The 21,796-nt window shown below is 40.1% G+C and overlaps 1 protein-coding gene across 1 annotated transcript; it reads right to left on the bottom strand.

The window, feature by feature from the left end:
• Nucleotides 1-289: 289 nt before the first annotated feature.
• Nucleotides 290-21,153, bottom strand: DSG2 (desmoglein 2). Its single transcript, XM_075270576.1, has 15 exons — nt 20,953-21,153; nt 12,879-12,914; nt 12,528-12,656; nt 12,188-12,349; nt 11,791-11,935; nt 11,187-11,347; nt 9,756-9,893; nt 8,894-9,079; nt 7,741-8,054; nt 6,571-6,713; nt 5,960-6,187; nt 5,240-5,470; nt 4,526-4,647; nt 3,648-3,989; nt 290-1,313 (listed from the first exon to the last, which is right to left on the bottom strand). Exons 1-15 carry the CDS (start codon nt 21,001-21,003, stop codon nt 312-314), a joined length of 3,390 nt encoding a protein of 1,129 aa, XP_075126677.1. The 5' UTR covers nt 21,004-21,153; the 3' UTR covers nt 290-311.
• Between the last annotated feature and the right edge of the window lie 643 nt (nt 21,154-21,796).

The raw sequence follows: 21,796 nt of genomic DNA on the forward strand, positions 1-21,796 counted from the left end.
GGAGGGGGAGCAGTAAGGGTCTCATCTGATTGTATCAGAGTTCCCCAGGAAGAGCCCAAGAACTCAAGGGCATGGAGAAAGATAAATATTTGTGAAAATGCTTAAACCCCCCCCCCATCCCCACCCCCAAAAAAACAGGTTACATAATTTGTCTCCATTAGATTTAATATAAATCTATGCCTAAGGAGGGATTGTAATTTTTGTTACTATGAATGGTTTGATAAAAATGTGAATGTTCACCAGCAAACGTATTCATTTATAAAAAAATAAAAAAAAATTCACATGCGCAAAAATAATTTTTTTCCCTCCCATTAGGAACGTGTATACTGTACAGTGCTGTATTTTGTTACCCTGCTGGATGACTTCTCTACATTATTACTAGCTGGGTGTAACTCCTCCACCAAATATCCCCCCTGTTTGAAGTGCGTTTGCCCCTGCAATCCACCATCTAATATTGAGACACTTTCTTTTACGAGGTTTTGTCCTCCCGACACCTCCACTGGAATCACGGCGCTCCCATTTATTGCGGTTATAGGAGTGTAATGTCTCTCGGTCACCACTACATTCTGTGCCATGGACTGATGAGGAATGCTTATAGAAGAGGCATTTAGATTAGCGCCAGGGGCAAGTAGCTGCTCAGTTACCAGCATATACTGTGAATCGCGAGGCTCACTCACAAAGCCGGAAAACCCTTGGTCAGACTTGATCACCCTCCCGGTCACCATAACATTTTCTCCATCTGAAACATCAACCAAGTTATGTATACTAGAGGAAGGACGAATGATCCTCTCGGTCACCAGTATATTCTGTTGGCGTACTGGCTCAAGAATTATTGCAGGGGCAGTGGTGTATGATTTTTCGGTTACAAGCAGATTACCTCGCATGACTGGTTCTTGTACATACCGAGAAGTCACATAAGACTCCTCAGTCACCACATTCTCAGGTTCTACCCTATGAATCTGGGATTCTGATGACACGTCCATAGACTGGTAGTGTTCTTCTACAGCGTCTTCATGCTGGACTGCACCAACATCTGTGATGACTTCGGACTCCATAGCGCCATGGTGAAGCTCCTCATAGGACTTATACTGTGACATTTGCATGCCACTATTTACACTTACGCCTTGGCATATATCTGCCAGGGCCTTGAACTTCACTCCTAAATCATCCAGGAAGTCCTCTTCAAATTCACTTTCAATCATACTGCAGCACCCAACGGAACCAGCAATGGAGCCTGTACCTTCCTGTGAGTAAACAAGAATACAGTCCTTTGCTGTCTGGGCCAAGTCTTCATCAGCGCACCCCAAGACTTTCTATAAATTATAAAGAGGAAAGCATTGTTAAGTGTCATGGCAATATAATAAAAAATTTTACAAATACGTATAATACTTTTGTCTAAGAGAAATATTCACTACAAAGTTCACCATTAAAGAGGACCTTTCATCAACTTCACCAACTCCTGTTCTTTGCAATTTTATAAAGGTGCTGCTCCGCTGAATCCAAAATAGTTGGAAATCTTTCTCTGGTCCCTATCAAGTCCCGAACAATAAGTGCTGTTAGGGTTTGTACCTCACTTTCCACTTATTCCCCTATATTGTCAGGTAGGCGCAGGCAATGTCCACCTCTGACCCCTGAATCATTCCCCCTTGTCTACTCCTGCATGACACTGCCCACCTGACAATACAGAAGTAGAATATTAGCCACCAAAACTACCTGCATTTATTGCTCAAGAACAGTGGGAGCTACAGAAAAAATAAAATCTAACAAGTAATGGAGCAGCGCTTATTAACAAATACTAAGACCTGGAGTTGGTGGAGGAGGTGAAAGGCCCTCTTTAAGTTATAGAAATTATATGTCAGCAGCAAGACCTTGGGGGAGATTAGGAGCCCCGAACATATTTGCATCAGCTTCTTTAAAGCTCCACCAGTCATATTGTTCTGGTAAATGCTCATCTGCTGTACCAATATACAAAATGGAAGTAACAGGGAATAAGAAGTAATAACTGTAAAGAGAAAGGGTCAGAAATTTTCTATGCCATACCATAAGCAGCAAGAAATACTGACAGACTCCCTTACAATAAACTATTATTCTGAAATGCAGTGGTACATCACAGAATGCATAGTTAGAAGGGGTGGGCATAGATAGAGCTGCCTGCTGGCTAGCTCCTCTCTAGCTTCTTCCTGCACTGGTCTCTCCAAATCTGTGTGTAGGAAAACCTTACTGCTAAGTGCGGGTTCACATCTGCGCCCGGTCTCCGCTTTGAGAGCTTCCATCTTCTGCCGACAGGAGACTGAAACCCGGCAGTCAGTGTCCACCAGTGAGCGTCTTCTGGTCTCCGTAGTGAAACCGTTTTTTTTTGTTTTTTTTTAACCGGACACAAAGTCCTGCATGCCCAACTTTGTGTCCAGTTAAAAAAAAGGTTTTCGCCACGGAGAGGCAGAAGATGTTCATGGGTGGACACTTTGCAAACCCATTCAAATGAATGGGTTAGAAAACTGACCGCTGGGTTTCTGTCTCCTGTCCAGTTTCTTGGGCAGAAGACGGAAACCAGAAAGTGGAGACCGGGCACTGGTGTGAACCCGCCCTGAGCCGAGTTGGACAGAGAGAAGCTAGAGGGCAGCCGCTTGATGGGCACTTTTTCTGTGCCCAACTATATTTAAACTTTTACCTTTTAAATAAAACATAGTTCATTGCAATGAGGGGTTCTATGCCTTACTATAGTGTTTCAAAGAAAATATAGTTGGACAAAGGGAGAAATGGAGCCGCCTAGTGGACACTTTTGTTTCAACTTGCATTCCCGGGCTCCGTTCGAAAGAACTCTTCTTTTAGGAAACCGGAGAGATCTGTCAGTCAAGTGAAGTTGGGTGGGAGAAAGCCAGAAGGGAGCCATCCAGCGAGTACCTTGCTTGTCTTTTTTCTGTGAAAGGTTCATTTCTAAAGGCTGCTTAGTTTATTGTAATAAGGGGACTCTCAGCAGATTCCTGCTGCTGTAACCACTGGCGGCATGAAATACAGTCTCTATCATTACAATTAACACAATCTTCAGAGGTGCCGGATTTGATGCAAATTACCGCATAATACATTTAAATGGAATTTTTAGAACCAATTTGCATGCAGTAGAAAAACAGAAATTCAGTACAAATATCAGGACATGTGGCAGATATAACTATTATCTGTCTTTCTTCCTGCCATATAGATTCATAGATTGTAAGCCCTCGCGGGCAGGGCCCTCTACCCCAGTGTGCCAGTCGGTCGTTGTTAGTATCATATCTACCTGTATATTCTGTGTATTGTATGTAACCCCCAAATGTAAAGCACCATGGAATTAATGGTGCTATATAAATAAACAATAATAATAAATAAATAATAATGTACAACATTAAAAATTAGTGGAACTGAGCTGACCTCTAGTGGTGAAGTGACTAGAAGCACAAAAGAGTGCCTGTCCCCTAGCGGTGGCTGCAGGAAACTACATGCTTAATCAATTAAACTATATGGTAGTGCTATTAACAGCAGTGATTTCTGTAACCAATATAACTATATAAGTATAAAAGACATTATGAGGGTATTCAGCACATGTTTTTGGGACAGCTTTCACGCTGTAAACGGAAGGAGCGGCAAGTAACATTTAATAATGGGATACTTACATCATAAAAATATCCTTTAATGAATTCTTCATTCAGAGCAGCCTGACTTCCCCCACCACCAGCAACACCATAACCATATCCAGCTCCGGCTGCTGAGCCCACACCGCTCATTCTCACGCCACTACCAGCTCCAGCGGCCATTTCTCCTCTGCTCAGAAGAGCATGGTTTTCATCGTATTGTCCATTCATCACCATACTTGAATGGTACATTTCCTTGCTATAACCATCCATAGATTGCATTCCATAGCCATCTCTCATGCCTGTTCCAGCCCCAGCCATAACACCAGCACCAGCCCCAGCTCCTGCTGCACCAAGTGCTCCAATTGTAGTTGGAATAGCCGCCTATGGTTGAGAGAAAAAAGAAATAATCAGAACAATTTTTCCAAATGATTTGTTAATTCAGAGTGAACAGTAAGAGATAATTTTTTTTCTATTTGAATTCCTTTATTTCTCTATAAATATCTACATTAAGAGACAGATTCATCGAATAATGAAACAAATGCAAATGACAGTTACATGTTTTCTTTATGAGAGTTATTTCTAAGTTTACAAAAAACATTTCCCCCATATATCCTAGGCACCTCGATGCTCTGAAAAAGCTTGGACCATAATGCATAGGTGTATAATAACATCACATGCTGTAACCACCTGCAGCTTACTCTTCTCCCCATTGACAACACATTTGCTCAGTAGAACTGAACATGTGATATGTATTGAGGATTTGGGATTGTCAGCTGACATCCAAGATGCAGGGTCAGTAGGATGGGGGGGGGGGGGGGAGAAAAAAACAAAAACAAAAAACCCCAAAGAGATAACAGCTTAAAACACAGCATTAGCCGTTTTGTTTAGTATTTTAAATGAAAGGGAATAACACTCACCGTGTCCACAGGTTCTGGCCCCTCTTTGTTGTGTATAAGCATGGACTGCTCAGGACCATCTACAGCCAAAAATCCTTTCCCTCCAGAGCCACAGGAACATAAAAGCAACAGGAGTGGCACCACTAGTCACAAAGGCAAAAAGTTATTTAATGATAACTGCAAATGTCATCCATATTAACTCCATGACAGATACATGTATACAAGCTGCCACATGAAATGGAGAAATTAATTAAGACAATATGATGGCATACATAATAAAATATTGAGAACACCCCACCCACATCTAAGCACAGAAAAGATACCAGACTATGAAATTTTGAGTTTTCCCCATCTTAGGTATTTATGGCATATCCACGAGATCCTCTCCTGTCTGTTGAGATCAGAATTATTTTGAAACTCTCAAGACTTTTTTTTTTTTTGGCAGAGACTTCACACAGTATAACGTCAGGAAATTGAGTACATAGGCAATAAACCCAGAAGTGGGACCAGCACCTACTAAGCATTAGTCTAGGGATATACCATCAATGCGTAAGATGGAAATATTTCTTTATTAGCCATGACAAAATTTTAAGATGTTGTTATTATATAATGAGAAAAAAAAAAACAAGTATCTATTACTTAATTTTTTTTGCAATCATTTTACATGCTATACTACCAACAAAGCATCAGCTATTGCAATGAAAAAAAAAAAAAAAAAGCATAGTGTATACTTACATAGTAATAGAAGACAAGCTAGTATCATGAGAGCAATGGCACCTCCTCCTAGGCCTACAGAAGTTTCAGCCCTCATTTCACTACATGCCTCTACAGCATCATTACAGTTGCATACTGACAGTTTCACGACTTGATTTTCTGGGCAACTTAATCCTTGGTTGTCCGTTATTCGAATTTTAACTTGATGTACCCCCTCCCAGAGATCTTTTGGGATTAGCTGTGCACTGACATCTAAGAAAAAAATCAAAATAAATAAAAGAAAACTAAGATCTGAAGGATGAGTATCAAGCACACATTAAATATTATTTGGAAAAAAAAATAAAAAAAATTATATGTACATATATATATATATATATATATATATATATATATATATATATATATATATATCTATTTGTTTTTATTTTTTTAATAAATATAATTATTAGTATTATCAAAGCATCTGGTCCAACCACTGGGACCACCAACGACCAAGAGAACAGGACCCTGGAGTACTAATGGGACATTGCAGGTATCCATACATGTGATTTCTGAGAGTGCCAATGGTTGGACCCCAGCAAACAAACACTTATTCCCCATCCTATGGATAGAAAATGAGTGTTTAGCGGGATAATGCAATTATTTTTCATCATCAGGAAAGCAAATTAGACAAACGTTATTCTTTAAAAAAACAAAAAAAAACAACAAACAAAACAAACAAACAAACAAACAGTTTCTTACCATCAGTTTTTCCAATTGACCACAGTTTAGTGTTCCCAGCAGGGTCATCTACAACCGTAAATTTTAGTGGAGCACCATTGGGAAATCCGTCCGCATCGGTTGCGGTTACGTTGATGAATGGTGCATTTTTGCAAACCGTCTGCACTGGATTTACTAGAACAGGGCAGTTGTCATTCACATCTTCTACATCTATAGCAATAGTTCCAGTGGCAGTTTTTCCTGGAATATCTTGATGAAATTAAAGAAAAAAATTAGACGCTGCTTTTTTTTTTTTTTTTTTTTAAACATAGGAAGTTTGCATGTACTTACAGCGCAGTGGCTGAGTTAGAACTAAGAATAAGGTTCTGTTCATTTTAAACCTAAGCAAAATGTTGAAATATTCTTATATCTATATCAATTGTAAAATAGTGAAGGGAAAGGAGTGGGGGGGGATTGGTGTAGTGAACACTGGCTCAATTTAAATTTTTTTTTGCAAAATATTGGTGTAGAGAAGAGTATGCCATGCCAATGAGCTGCAGCCAAATTTAGGATTTTGTGTGTGCAATTCTCAAAAATTTGGCAGAAAAACTGGGAAAAAAATAAAAATGGATTATGTGCGAAATGACACTTACCTTCACTAATAGCCAAGATTTTTGCTACATAGGTTCCATTGACTACATATATTGACTCCCGATCAGGCACTTTTATGAGTTTAATTTCAGCTGTAGTTGGATCAATCATAAACCAATTATCTGGATCATATTCCTTTGCATACCTGTAACAAAATAATATGGGAATGTAAATAAACCACATATATAAATAACATCTAAATCACAAAGTTCATGAGCTAGAGGTGAAGGGGTGTAAAGGCCCCTATGTAAAACTCAACTCCTCCTAATGACTAGTGTTCACAACTAATGGCAAGACAAGGGGCAACACGGTGGCTCAGTGGCTAGCTCTGTAGCCTTGCAGCGCTGGAGTCCTGGGTTTGAATCCCGCCAGGAACAACATCTGCAAGGAGTTTGTATGTTCTCCCCTTGTTTGCATGGATTTCTTCCCATTCTACAAAGACATACTGATAGGGAAAAATAAATAAAAAATGTACATTGTAATCCCTATATAGGGCTCACAATCTACAACCCCCCCCCCCCAAAAAAAAAAAAAAAAACCCAAACAAACAAAAACCAAAAACTAATGGCAAGACAAGGCCTATCTTATGCCATGTCCCCTTTGTGAATAGAGCAGTAAGGCACGGGGCTACCACTTCATTCCCATCTGTGTGTCTGTTGCAGATAATGCTCATCTGTATGTCCGGTAATGCAACAGAGGCGACCAGGCTAATGGTCCTGCACGCTCAATTGGGGTTTGCTATATTAGTGATCAGACATTTATCACCCATATTGTTGATAGGTGATAATTAACCAATAATTAAACCTTAAGGTACATGTAAATGACCTTGATATGGCTGTTTTGTATCGTGCTGTATGAAGGCTTGCATACAGGTACATGAATTCTCTGCAGGTCTCAGATTTCATTTAAAGTTTTTATTAGTTGGACCGTGCACAACTCAGAAAGTGCACTTTTTTTTATTTATGATGCGGAGTTGTTAATATGTGTATATGACGTTGGAGTGGGTGGTTAGATACTGGACCAACTGCAAATCAATATAAAAGAAGTTTCTGACAAACTCCAGAATTGCTAGCTTGCCATCCAGGTCCACCCTAAAACTGTTGGAATTGCCCTTTTTTTTAATTATTTTATATTAAATGACTATATTCAGAAAGCTGAAAAAAGCCACTTACTTGACTTGACTAGCAACTTTCCCAGTGTCTGCATCGTATGCTTGATATGAGCCAATAATTTTATTTATGACAGTTTTGCCTTCAGATATAGTAAGAATTTTCCTTCTGGGCTTGAATACAGGACCTTCACGAACATTCTTCACCTTCACTTTTATGGGGATGGCTTTTCCACCTCCACCACCACCACCACCACCAGCTCCACCTGCAATTCCTCCTCCCCCACTGACCAGATGCCTAATTGAACTGTGATATTCGGCTCGGTTTGATACGACGACACTCAGCTCAGCATTCTGCATAACTTCATAATCGGCTTCCTGAAAAAAAAAAAAAAAAAAAAAATGGGGGGACATGAATATCATTTGAAGGGATACATTAGACAAAGCTGCCAGGATAGTAATAAAACATCAAACATACAGATATATGACAGTCTAAAAGGTCTGCACGGGTTTTTAGTCCCTGGTTAAAAACTGCAAGTGTTCTCTGGAACCCATGGCTGAGATCCAAGGCTGAACCTTTGCGCTTCCAATGTGGTTTGCAGTTTTGACTAACCTTCTTCGTAGATGTTTAAACCACAACGAGATACAACCAACTTTTTTTATATTACCACAGTGTGGCCATCAAAATTTGAACAAATCTGTGGTCTTCCATTGTTAAGCAATAGGACTTATGAAGATATTGTTTTAAAATCATATTTAAACATGGAAAGCATTCCAAAATCTTCAGAAAAAGGGCAAGTTTCAGGGTAAGTTCACACGGAGGTTTTCGGTCTGGAACCTGAGGCGGAGGCCGCCTCAGGTTCCTCACCAAAAGGCAGGTAGCCGCGACTGAAAGCTGGTGCACTGCATCGGCATCCAGCCGCGCTCTCCGCTCCGGATGGATCTGGTGAGCCAGTAGCGAGATCTGTGGCAGCAATGTGGTACCAAGTGTGGGCTTATGGAAAGTTGCCATTTATTGTCAGGAAAGACTATTAGAAAAAGGTTGTAAGCCTTTCAATATGTAATTTACACAAATTTAGAAAATTTTAAAATGACAAGTCTTTATACAGATATTATACATATTATTCATTACAGGAAATTCCTTCTGTATAAGAAAGGTATGCTTATTGTAAATGTACATACACTACTGTGCTACATGCCCAGTTAGTTCACATTACCTTCACCAGCATCAGAACTCCTTCATTGGTTTCAGTATCAGTTACGATTTCAAAATAGTGGTCTTCGTTTCCCGACACGATGGTAAAATTTGCAAACCAGTTATCAGTGAATTCCTCATCATTATCAAACACCTTCATACGTAGGATTTCAACGTTGGCAAGATTTTCCTCAACGTCTCCTTCATACTAAAATGGAGATAAATAAACATACCATATAAAGTCAGATCAGGCTAACAATCAAAGCAGTTACTTTAAAAATAAATAAATACAAATAAGTGACAGCTCATGTTCTTTCTACACGGTTTGCAATATCCACCAAAGTCATGGATGAAGCCTGGATGAATACAAATGCATAGCGTACAGCTGCATACTTCAATTAGTTACTTCATGGGCTGAATTAAACAGGTTTTCACGGTTAAAGATATTGATCACCTATAATAAGGTTACATCAATAATATATTTTTGCCTAAAACCCCCCCTCTAATATTTGTTTATTTGTATATGCCCTTTTGTGCGACCATTCCATAGTATACACATTGGGGGGGAATTGTATTACGATTGTTGCTCTGTACATCAGTCCTAATCCACTTTCCTGCTGATACGGTCTGAATTATGAACAAGCACTGACATCTTAATAATTCAAGTGCACTCCCATTCGCCAGAACTGAAATCTATGCCAGTCAGGAACTGATATAGATTTCAGGTACAGCTCATCAACTGCCTAACACAAGATCAAGCAAATTTATCGGGCTGGGTTTTCTCCGCCTTGATCTTCCCCACTTTCATAAAAAGTGTTTCAAGAAATGCAGGAAGAGTCCCATCTACACCCCAGATGAATTAGATAATATTTTGCTTAGCATACCTGTTCCTTTTCAAGTATTGGAATGTTGTCATTTACATCCTTTACTTTAACTTTGACAGAAGCGGTTTGGGCTTTGCCATTCCTAAGATCTCCATCTAGATCTCTCACTTCAACCACCAGGGTGTAGCTGCTTTGTTGCTAAAGAGAAAAGAAATATAGACATTGCAGGATTACTTCTCAGACAATATTAATATTAATTTAGGCATCATCTGCTTTATCATGAAAGTTAATTAAAGCTTATAACATCCCTTTAACATAGCGATATAATCTTGAGTTACATAGTGTAGTGATCACAGTCAGATATATGAGGTTAGTCCATGTACGAATAGACAGCAAATCTGCTGCAGAACTCAAAACTTGTGTCACAGATTCCACCCATAATACATGTCAGATGTAACTCACTCATTCAGGTTTAATAAAGTTTGATTAAAGTTTTTCAAGTGTATATAATCAAATAGGAACAAAGGATGGAACAAAATGTAAAACAGGAAGCCATGAAGCACCATATTGTAAGGCAAACAAGGGCCGCAGGCCCAGAAAACAAGAGTCAGGAAGGTTCAGTTCAGGCTCTCGCATTAACACGAAAAAAAAAAAAAAGAGAGAAGGGGCTGGAGCCTGAAGGAGGGCTTTACGGGGACTATTGTTCCCATGGGAGCAGATGTGAGTGGGACTAGGAAGACAAGGGGGGCAACAAAGGAGAGAAACGAAGGGAGAAAAAGAGGGACATCAGACCTGAATGTAATCACAGAAACGCATCCCAAGTTATCAAGAGCTCAAGAAAAAGTGCTAACAAAATCAGACGACTCCTGAGACACCAGGTACTGGTGGACTACCAGAGTACATCAAACTTGGAAGAGTTAGCGGAATACGCCGCTGCTAGCGTCTCCATACACTGCATGTGGAGGAATTCCTGGAGCGGCTCCTGCAAAGAGGTTGTGGGGGCAGTGCACCGGTGTCTAGGGATGACTGCCCTGGCAGCCGCGAGGAAGTGTCGCAGGAGGTTGCCCTTAACTGCTTTGTATTTACCCGGTATTAGGAAAAGGAGGGTCAATGGGGGAGGGCACGAGGGCATGGCCACTGATTTTAAAGTACAGGTTAAAGACAGAATTTGAGACTGGTCAGATGCCCACGCACTCCCACCAGATATTAAGAAGGAGGCCCCTTTCTGCATCATAGTGCCAACACTGATCACACACACAGGGGCACATCTTATGTAGGAGATCTGGACAGCGATACCACCAGGTCAGTGGGGGAGACTGAAGTCCGCAAGTCCCTAGCCCAGGTCACTAACTCACTCAAACATAGCCTTATGATACATATACACGTGGCAAGTTTGTCGCAGAAGTATTTGTATGTGAATAGGTCTAACAAATATATGCATACATTCATGATAATCAAATATAATAGCAATACTACATAAACTGTTATTACCTCTCTGTCAAGTGTAGACACAGTTGAGAGAACTTCACCAGTCTTAGTCACCACAAATTCCGATGATCCAGGTTCTTGAGTCAGAATTCTGTAGGCAAGTTTAGAATTTATGGTATTGGGTTCATCTGCATCAGTTGCATTTAGGACCATAATAAGGGTGTCTGTGTAAAGGTAAAACAAATTATTAGTACATAGTTTTATCTAAAATTTAGAAGGTTTGTTACTTAAAAGTGTAAGATATGATTGCCCCAATGATTACATAAGGCCACCTAGATATATTGTACACACACACATAAGTTCATCTACCAACAGAGTTGCAGTATAAGGCTAAGGCTACACATTATGGAAAGAAAGACTTTTTATAAAAGCATTTATACTCTTCCCTTCTGGTAAATCCATTCCGGATTTGGAGCAACCCCCCCAAGAAACACAGTGTTCCTTTTTTACCAATAGTGTAAGGTTCCCATACATCCCCTTCTATCTGGCTTTATTCATATTCACAAATATCAAATATTCAAGTTTTTTACTGCAATCCATAAATTCATTAAAAGTTAAATTTGTAGCCAATTTTCTTATCTATTAAAAGTAAACATCGGTGACTTACTTGCAGGGCTCAGCTCTTCTATTGACGCAAAAAAAGTTTCTTGTACAAAAATTGGATCATTATCATTGATGTCAACAACTCGTACTCTGAGATCAATAGGTGGCTCAACATCCACGCCATTTTGGTCTCGGGCATAGCCTTTTAGCTAAAACAGACAAGACAAGGTTTAACATTACTGATAAAAGCTGATGTAATCCGAGTGAAAGTAGAATTTCCCCCTAGTTTGTGTATTAGAGGACACAATGGTCAGCAATCCCCGACTATAATGTGTAATATCCTTTAAGAAGTGGGTACATTGCAGATTCCTCAGTAAAGAAGAGTAAGATTCACTTAGTGTGAACGTTTGCTATAAACTATTACAATATATGACTTAAAAGAACTCTTTGCTCCAACTTACAAAGAACATTGCTATTTCTTCTCTGTCCACGATTCCAGTTACGTTCAGGTCACCAGTATTTTCATTTATTATAAATATACCCAGCGGAGGCTGAGTAACTCCTGGTCCCATGATTGAATAGCGAATTCTGCGAGATTTGTCCACCTTCAAGTCAGATTGAATCTAGCAAGGAGGATATGGAAAAATGAATAAATAAATAGTAGCCTGGGTGAAATACTTTCAGGAAACCAGATTGGCGTTGATATGGGAATTTCTTTTGCACGATAATCTTGCCGAAATCAAACGGAATGAATTTCCATAATTTGACACCTATGTGAGAGACAATGCAATAGACACTTACCCTTGCAATTGGATTCTTGAAAGAATTGTCTTGCTCTTCATAAATCGAAACTGGTGGGATGATCCATTCTCGTTTCTGTCTCACTAACTGTACGGTTCTCTTATCCGGGTTTTTGTTGTGTTTTATCATCTTTAGTGGAGCAAAAGATATATTATTGGCAAAGTCATGCAGAGAACATTACAGTAAACTACAGATTAACAAAAGTAAAAAAAGACAAGTTTGGGAGATAGATGTAGTTTTAAAAGAATGCAGTTCTTTCAAAAAGGCAGCAGAGGGCGCTGTTTTTTGTGTGAAAGTTTTATGGCAGCAGCTTTTTGAGGAATAATTAAGAACATCAAGTTGGTTTCTTACCTCTAAATGTAGGGCATGTCCAATACCAAGAATGACCTGCATACAGGAAACAAACAGAAAGCAAACATTTAATAATATGCCAAAAAAAAGATAAAAATAAATTGCAAGTTTGAAAAAATTAACAGGAACATAAAGTTACACACCCTGGATTAGATATGTAGCTCTCTGCACTGATCTATAATTCAATTACACATTGACACATAGGGGCGGTAATGAAAAAAGCAGCCCCATATTTGTAGTACATGTAATAGATTTGGGAACTGCAAAATATTTAAGTGCTTTTGCTTCTTATGCTTCTGGTTGTATTGTGACCCTGTTTTGTACAGACCCATAAAAGGAATTATAGAAGTGCAATTTCACATAAAGGAAAGAAAAAGAAGTAGTTCTGTGTGTATTGCTGAAAGCCTTGCTTTATGGGGAGAGAACTGTATGCCCTGACTGAGGCGGAGCAGTGCCAGCTGTGAATAAGGCTCTGCCATGCTCACAAGATATCGGAGACACGGATTTTACTCACAAGGGCAGACCAGACGACTCTTTACTAGACCTATTGATCAGTAAAAGGTGCGGTTTACACCAATGGACTGCCAATACTACAGATATGAAGGGAGCTTTATTTTGTTTACTATAGTATAAGGCTGGAATTTGGAGCCAATTATACAGTATATACTGTACTGGGGACCCAGTCATAGATTTTGCATTGGGGCCCAGAAATTTCAAGTTCTCTGTTCCTACACACAGGTATATTAATACAGGTAGTGTAATATAGTATATGGACACACACAATGCCGAGGGGCACCAGCCTTTGCCAGTCGTACTCTAGATCTTTCCTTTGAACCATGACATTGGCAGTAGTCGTATTACAGAGGACATTTTTAATAGCTATGGGCAGTGAATGTGCTGCTATATTTATAGGATAGAAGTTCATGAGAGCAGATAGCAGTTTCATCCCTTATCACCAGGTTGCTCCACAAACCCTCCCTTCTTGGTCACTGACTTTTCCCATGCGATCAGACTTCTGGAATCCCACCGCCCGCTGAGTTCTGTACACTCCCTCGCCTTCAGTTCTCACTAGGTTGTGTGGGTGTGTGCAGACCTTTGTTCAATCCTCACTTTAGCTTACACTTGATAAGAATAGTCGCTTACTGTAGGATTTCAATTTTTTTTTTTTTTTCTCTTTTGTCCGGTGTATGAAGTAATTGCAATGGACAGAGCATACGATATGCTGTATTTATCACCAGGGCTTTCACTGGCTGCTGTACGGGGGTATACCCCTCCTTTATCTACAAGATTAGGACTAGAAGCCGATCAGCCGGTTTTCTTCCTCGAGGCCTGTATAAACCTGTTCCATTTCACTTAGGAGTAACCATATCCTTTGCTCAAAGCAAATCATAGGTCTGGGACTTGTGAACATATAACTCAGACAAAAGAGGAGCTGGCTAGAGAGAGGAGAAAGGGCCCGAAAGAAGACACAAGGATATATATCTGCTATAAAGGAATTCTTGCAGGACACCTAAGAGTGTCAAGGGTCCTGCTTACCCTGCCCATACACAGTGACTGCCTTCTCTGTACCCAAAACTAAGTGGTACGACATGTGCAATGTGATCACCCAGCAGACTAAGCCACGCTACATGTCCTGTCTGTCGCCAGCAAAGTATTATTTCTAGGTAGTAGTATGCCCTAGTGAGGATTGTTGTTAGACACTAAGAAGAAATATGATTTATTGTAACATTAATGAAACTATGTGGCTGATGTGTACCAAGTATGAATAATGTATGACTATTAGGCCATATGTATGGCTTTGGGCATTGTCCTTTAAGATAAATGCATTGGGGCAGCATGGATACATGTAATGGGTCCTGAATAGTGTTGAGCGAATGGTATTCATCAAATACCTTGCCGGCATCGAATATTTGATGCGTTTAACCCCTTGGTCTTTGGCTGATTACATGCATTCCTATGCCGGCGAGGTATTCGACGAATACTATTTGCTCAACACTAGTTCTGAACACTGAAGAGCTGGGCTATTAAAGAGAGGTTACCTGCGGACACCATAGACTATTATTGTTAGACTAAACCCAGCGGAGAGAAAAGTCCATTGTGCGGATGTGAACCTGGCCTTTCTGTCTAGTACTTAGCTATCTAGTGGCCATGTATGTTCCACCACCCTATGGCCTAGTGTAAGCACCACAGACACAATAAAACAAACAATTATACATAAAATAAAATATAACTCAAAAGCCACAAAATCCTAGGTAACAGGCCCAACCCTAAAGTAGTAGTTTTTATGGTTACAAAGCAGCAACTTTACGATACCAAGTCAGTAAAACTTTACAGTTTTTAGATATGGTCACCATATCCACATTGGCCGATATTCCCTCGTATTACTACACAACCCAAGGTCAGACTCATGAAGATCCTAAGGACACGATCTGCACCCGCATAAAGCATTGCTCTGGTGGTTTCACTCCATACTTTATTTATTTTTGTTTAACTTGCAGAATAGTCTTAGTGTAATAACTTATGTCTTCTATAGATTCTAGCAGTCAATAGAATAAATGTGAACAGGGACATTGTTATTATTATATTTATTAACAGCCAATATATACTAATAATTTAGAAATATCACAAAAATGTGTATGCATTTCTGCTAAATCTATCATTAAACTAGACAGGGGAATCTTCCTCAGCAGGCTACCAACCAGAGATCCTTGTCCGTCCTCCTATTCTGGCTAATACCACAATGTGAGGTGGAATGGTTAGCAAACCGGGACACAGAGACAATGCAAATTGTTCCTATTAAGAGTATGTTCACATGAGAATTGTTCATTTGCTACCCTAGTGTAGAACAGATAGCATAGACTGAACACTGACACATCGTAGTCAATGGGCCACTTCACATGTCCCCCCTGGACAGGTGATCGGAAAGTCATCTTGGCTATAAGACACCAATGTGAGCCCCAAAACATGTGCTATAATTTCTATGCTGGAGCTGCCGAGTAGCTAATACAGCATGTATTACTGTATACAATGTGTACGTGCTGCAGGGCCTAGGCTCTCAGACATAACACACACTGTGTCAGGGGTTAGTCAGTATAATAAGGAGAACATACATTAGTCATGTTCAGTAAACTTCCTGCTGGAGATCAGAGCGGCCGTGCACCATGGAAAAACCCTGAGCCATCTTCATTGTTGACGGGTCAGCTCGCCGGCCTCCAATCTTTCTGCACATCCTGCACTTTCTGGGACATGCTTTGCTTATGTAACATTCTGCCATGGTGACGGCCCTTTCTCATCTGTTTTTTTTTTCTTAACTAGTCTGTACGTGAAATTTTTGTTAGACTTCATTTTTGTGGACCTTTCACAAGATTTTCTTTTGAGCTAAAGTTAGAAGTGACAAAATTCCTTTTCTTGACTTCTCTCCCTCCCAGCCCGCAGGCAAATGTTCAAATTCCTTTTAAGATCAGAGCAATTCTTGTCTTTAACATTGTAATAAATTCGAGATGCGCTTATCACATGGAAGGGGCTATTAAATAAGTGTAAGCCCACGTGGACATGGAAGTCTGTTTGTGCTACCATACCAAGACTTCAGCCCCCTGTTAGGCAACTCATTGGAAATAAAACTTTAGAAAAACAATGAAAATGGGCACCGCTGAACCCTGAAGTGTGTGAGAGAAAAGGCATCACAAGGCCTTATTCCCAATTTACAACCAATGAGAGTGAATAGATCGATTTACATGTCTGCTTCTCCTGACAGATGATTTTACAGATTTGTCGTTTTTTTGTATTACTTACCTAAGAGAGAAAAATAAACTAAACTCCCATGCTACTCCAACACCTCTGTTCTGCTCCTCTCTATTCTTCTGTATTGTTATTGGTCATACACAAGCAACATCAAAGCTGGCCAACAATAGACAACACAGCAGTGACGTGAGATTGTCCAGGTGAATTATTGTTATTTTTTTTGTATTTTATCACATCCCTAAATTCTGCCAGAACGACAGCTTTAGCCTATAATTTCTCTGTAATCTATCAAACAAGATGAATTTTAGCAACTAAAATGATAAAAGAATATAAAGATCAAACACTAATACAGTATACAGATACAAAACACTGGCCACAATACTGACCATGTGAAAGCGGCCTAAGATTGCTCTTCATTGGCCAGAATACAGCTTTTAGTGTGTGGCTTATCGCTGAGATACTAGGACCTAGAATGCTTCAGATGTTAGAGCCATGTCCACCAGCCTCATAGTCATGACCTTAGATATTTAGGAAAAGGCCTAGAATACTTATGAGACAACTTATCATTTACCACACAAATCTTCTGCTATTTTGCAGACTTGCCCAATAATCCTTACACATACAGTTCATCCACCACTTGGAATACATGGCGCTGTATTTTACTTTAAGCAGTTGTGTTTGCATAGCCGGCCACTAGGGGCATAGTCTCCACCACTAGACACAAGCTTATCTTACAGTTTGTGGTGTGGATACATGATAGAGTCAGTATGTCGGCAGCTTCTGGTCAGAGGTCTTGCTGTGCTCCATATTTAATAAGGTGGTGTTTGGTTTCTTTAAGCCTTTAACACCCTAACCTTACTACTCGTCATGTAATATACAAAGAGCTTTTGTGTACAAGCTTTCCCAATATAGGGAGGGAAACTATAATTTTCACTCAAAAAAACAAAAACAAACTATATACTGTAATATCTTAAAAATTATGACATCCTTTCCGCTTAGAAGAGGCAGATAGTACGTGCAATACACCTACTAAGGTACGCCTTGTCTATCATGGGTATTGTCACCACATGTTATATTGTATTCCCTTCTTTTCAGGTAATGTAAAGCAGATACCTATTAAATATTTACACTTGTTGGTTGGCCTGTAAATTCATAAACTACAGCATTATATAATCCTAGTGACTGACATCACCCTAGGAAAGCAGATGGTAGACCTGTCAGACAGTCTAAAATAGGCAAAGAAAGCAATGACTCCCATTTCTTATTTATAGATGAAAAAACCCAAACAATGAATTGGGGAAAAATATAATAACCTGAAGTTTGTGGTGTGATATATTATCATTATGTTACAATTAGTGATGTGTTTTTTTTTACTCTCAGCCAGTACTACAAGCCTCTTCCTATCCAGCTTCGACCTCGGATAAAAGGAGCCATGTCCTACATATAAGCCATTAGAACAGGACATTAGATACAATCTGATTCAGTAACTAACAGAACAGAACCAATCGTCACCAAACACAATTCTGCATAAAAGTTATGGCCTCAACTCAAATGCAAAAGGTCTTCTTCGGAGTCTACAGTAATTTCATTCTGATTATTATCGCAGGGTGAGATAGGGATGGCTGGACAGCTACCATATAGTCCTCACAGCGCTTATTCAACCATCAACTGAACATTGGAGTCAATTGAGATTTACATACTCTGTTTGCTAAAGGTAGAACATTTGCATTACTCTCTAGCTCAAGGCCACATTACCATTTACAAAGAGCCTTGTTATTACTCATACTGCACTTTCATGAGTCCTATACAGGTATATAAATTAAGTATAAATGAGCTTAAACCTTGTTTATAGGAATCTTCATCTCAGATATTTATTGAAGGATAGGTCATGAAGGCTTGGAAGATACCTGGTGTATCTTAAGAACAGTGTCCTGACTTCTGTCCACCAGATGATGCAGATGGATCAAGTAGTAGACCAACTACAGAGGTGACGGAGAGATGGAGACTTTCTCCACCTACATAAGCCTATGTTAGTTATGGATAGAGCCGAGGAAGTGATCTCTTAGGCCGGGCAATAATCTGATCATTAGGATCTATCTGCCCAAAGATTCATCATGTACCTAGGATTTATTTTTCCTGCTTTTAACAGACTGAAATGACCAATATAAGACAAAGTCATAGAAGACACTTGCTGTATGTGTATTTATCCCAGGACTTCCATAGACAGGTGTATTATTATTTGAGTTATTGCACTGGTGCCTTTCCCAATGTAGATTGCCACAGAACCTTATGGTAATCTAAATTCAGAGGTGTTATAGTGGAAGGTTCATATTACAGTTAATTATAGATGCAATATCCACATCTGTGGAAGCCCTATGAGAGTTAGTCTCCATTCACACAGGGCTGTTAGAATGAGCATACACATGCTGGGTCTATTACTGATTTGTTATTCTAGAAAACCAGCAGTGGTTTAGTCTGAATTCCACTGCAGCAAAACCTGCCCCAAACATGGTGGTGCTAACCCATTAACTGCCATGATCCCCAATTGGGGATCGGATACTTTAACCCGCCTATGAACGCCATCTGTCATTGAGGAATAGAAACAGGACATTCACGTGCTCCAGAAGGATATCGCCTGTGATAGGAAACCTAAACTGATCACATGCATGCATCGCCTTGTGCACACGACGTCATTTTCACAGACAGACATAAATAAAGCAAAAATGATTGAAAACATTTTGGCAGTTAAAGCTCATCCACTTGCAGTTGTTGTGCTACATTTCAAACTATGAAAAATTTAAAAAAAAGCACAATGTGAACCGCACATAGACAAGTCAAATGGATTGGTAAAGGGCTTGCCTAGAGGTACATTCACACATTGTGGTTCAAAACTGCATTTTAACGCCACACATGGTTTTAGTGAATCCCATCCATACATTGCAGAAAAATACACGCAGCGGAAACACTGAGATTTCCAAAACTGTTGCGGTTTTGGAAATTGCAGCATGTCCATTATACCTACAAAAACGCTGGCAGTTTCCCTATAAATATAATGGAAGCAGAAAGTCTCCAGAGGAAACCTCTGCAGACTTTCTGTAAAAACTGTTGCGGGAAAAACCATGATGCGTTGCTGCCGCGGTTTTTCCTGCAGCACTTTTTTGTTGCGGCCCGCTACGTGGGGCCTTAGACGAAATAGGCACTTTGTCAAGTTTCCCTGACTGCATCAGGAATCGGACTCGCTGTGATCGACTTATTACCAAGGTTCCTTATATGCCCTAATGTCCCGAATATCTCTGACTGCACATATAATATACTATTCTCTCTATGGCTCCTAATATAAAAGGACAATCTCCGGCTGCAACATAAAATGATTAATTATACAATTATTCCAGGAGACAGGCTGAGGCAGATGCAAAATATCTGAATTTTGGTTTGTTATGTTGTGATTAATTTTCCAGTCCTAATAGTGATATATAGAATATTCTATTTCTATAACATTTTAGTCTGCATGCCACCAGTACAAACTATTAATCCTGTCTGAAGACTTTTATACTGCTCATATATTGTCTAAATGCACTAAAAACAACAAACAATACACAGAGTATATGTGATAAAGAAGAGATATACGATGTATCCGCGCCTCCCAGGGCCTTTGTTTCCCGGCATTCCTTACATATTTCTCAGGAAGTAACACTGACTAATGACTACAAAGTATCAATGGGCAAACCAGGGGCACAGCCAGATCTACAGGGAAGTCAGGGCAGGACCCCAACTTACGCCATCTCTGGCCATGTAAGATCCATATTAGGGCCCTGTATAAATAATCAGAGTCATACTATATATAATATTTATGGTCAGGATTTTCAGATCCAATTGACCATCCTGTGATCTCTACACATACGCCCCCTGTCTGTCAGAAGGAGGCATGAGAAGGAACAAGGATTTCTTTTCCTGTTCCAGATCCAGTGACATCTCTAGATCCTTGTCATATTAAGGGCTGGGATCAGACGGTAAGTTATCAATGTATATACCATGACAATAATCTTTCACCACAACACTAAACCCAAGTACAGGACTGAAGAACATGGAGATAAAGGAGGATCAGGGCAGGTTTCCAGACTTCCTGACACTCATCCCATTGTGTAAGACTACAAAGTGTTACTAAGTACAAAATGACAACACAACAGACTCCAAGTCCTGAGGAATCCCTCTCCATAGGCTGCTGGAAGAGGACTACTACCCCCAGCATGCTGACAGGCACAGGTTACCTGGCTGTGACAGGGTGTGCCCGGGGACACCTCAGTGTACAGCTCCGGGGCTGCTGGTCACTCACCATGAGCAGGGCTATCATGGAGAAGCCTCCTCCTGCAGGGGTCCGCTTCATTCTCAGCTCCACTGGAGGGGGCACAAAGTCAGGAGAAGACGAGAGTCAGTCCTCAGCTCCAGGTACAGAGAGGAGCCCGGCACAGTGCAGGGAAGAAAATGGAGCCCTAATGTGAGGGGAAGAAAGGTGTAGTGACTGCGGAGGGGGCAGGAGCCAGACACAGGAGGAGGGCAGTGCTGGGCCAGATAATAACACAGGGGGAATGTGATTTTTTTTAAGCAGCCTGAACAAACTGCTGAGTTTTATGTTGAACTTCCTGACTGAGTTTTTTCACTAATGTTATCTCAGATTCTGTTATAGCTTGTTCTTGATTCTTGGCATCATGTGAAAGAATCTCAGTTTTCTTATGATACCAGAACCATTTTTTTTGGATAGTATAAACCTGAAGATACAGCTATTTGGGGGGGACTAAGCCCCCTTTTGGTAAATGCTTCAATATAACTGTGTACAGACTCTCCCTAAGAACAGCTCAGTTATAGGGTTGCTAAGGAGGATGTTACAGTATATTTTACATTTAGATAATAAAGTGTATTCCAAAAATGGTCACCAAACACTCCCGACACAATAGCGGGAAATAAAAAAGGGAGTTACACTTTATCTGCAGAGTGTGAATATACTTTTATGAAGAGCGGCCCTGTCCACGTGCCCAGGTAAGGACCCCCTTAGGCTTATCATGAATGAGAGGAGCTTTACAGCTTCTGCCTGACCATGGAGGTTGGCTAGTGTCTGTGGCACCCTAGGGACAGTAAATGGCAGTAAAGACTGGCCACAGCTTTATTTCAGATGGCACAGC

Source organism: Leptodactylus fuscus, chromosome 4 (genome assembly GCF_031893055.1).
Source record: "Leptodactylus fuscus isolate aLepFus1 chromosome 4, aLepFus1.hap2, whole genome shotgun sequence".
NCBI lineage: Eukaryota > Metazoa > Chordata > Amphibia > Anura > Leptodactylidae > Leptodactylus > Leptodactylus fuscus.

Excerpts from the sequence above, each read along its gene's own strand:
- DSG2 (XM_075270576.1), bottom strand. The coding sequence starts at position 21,003 with ATGAAGCGGACCCCTGCAGGAGGAGGCTTCTCCATGATAGCCCTGCTC. Across the intron at positions 12,657-12,878 it reads GACATGCCCTACATTTAGAG|ATGATAAAACACAACAAAAA; the intron begins GTAAGAAACCAA and ends GCTCCACTAAAG. Across the intron at positions 11,936-12,187 it reads AAGAAATAGCAATGTTCTTT|CTAAAAGGCTATGCCCGAGA; the intron begins GTAAGTTGGAGC and ends TGTCTGTTTTAG.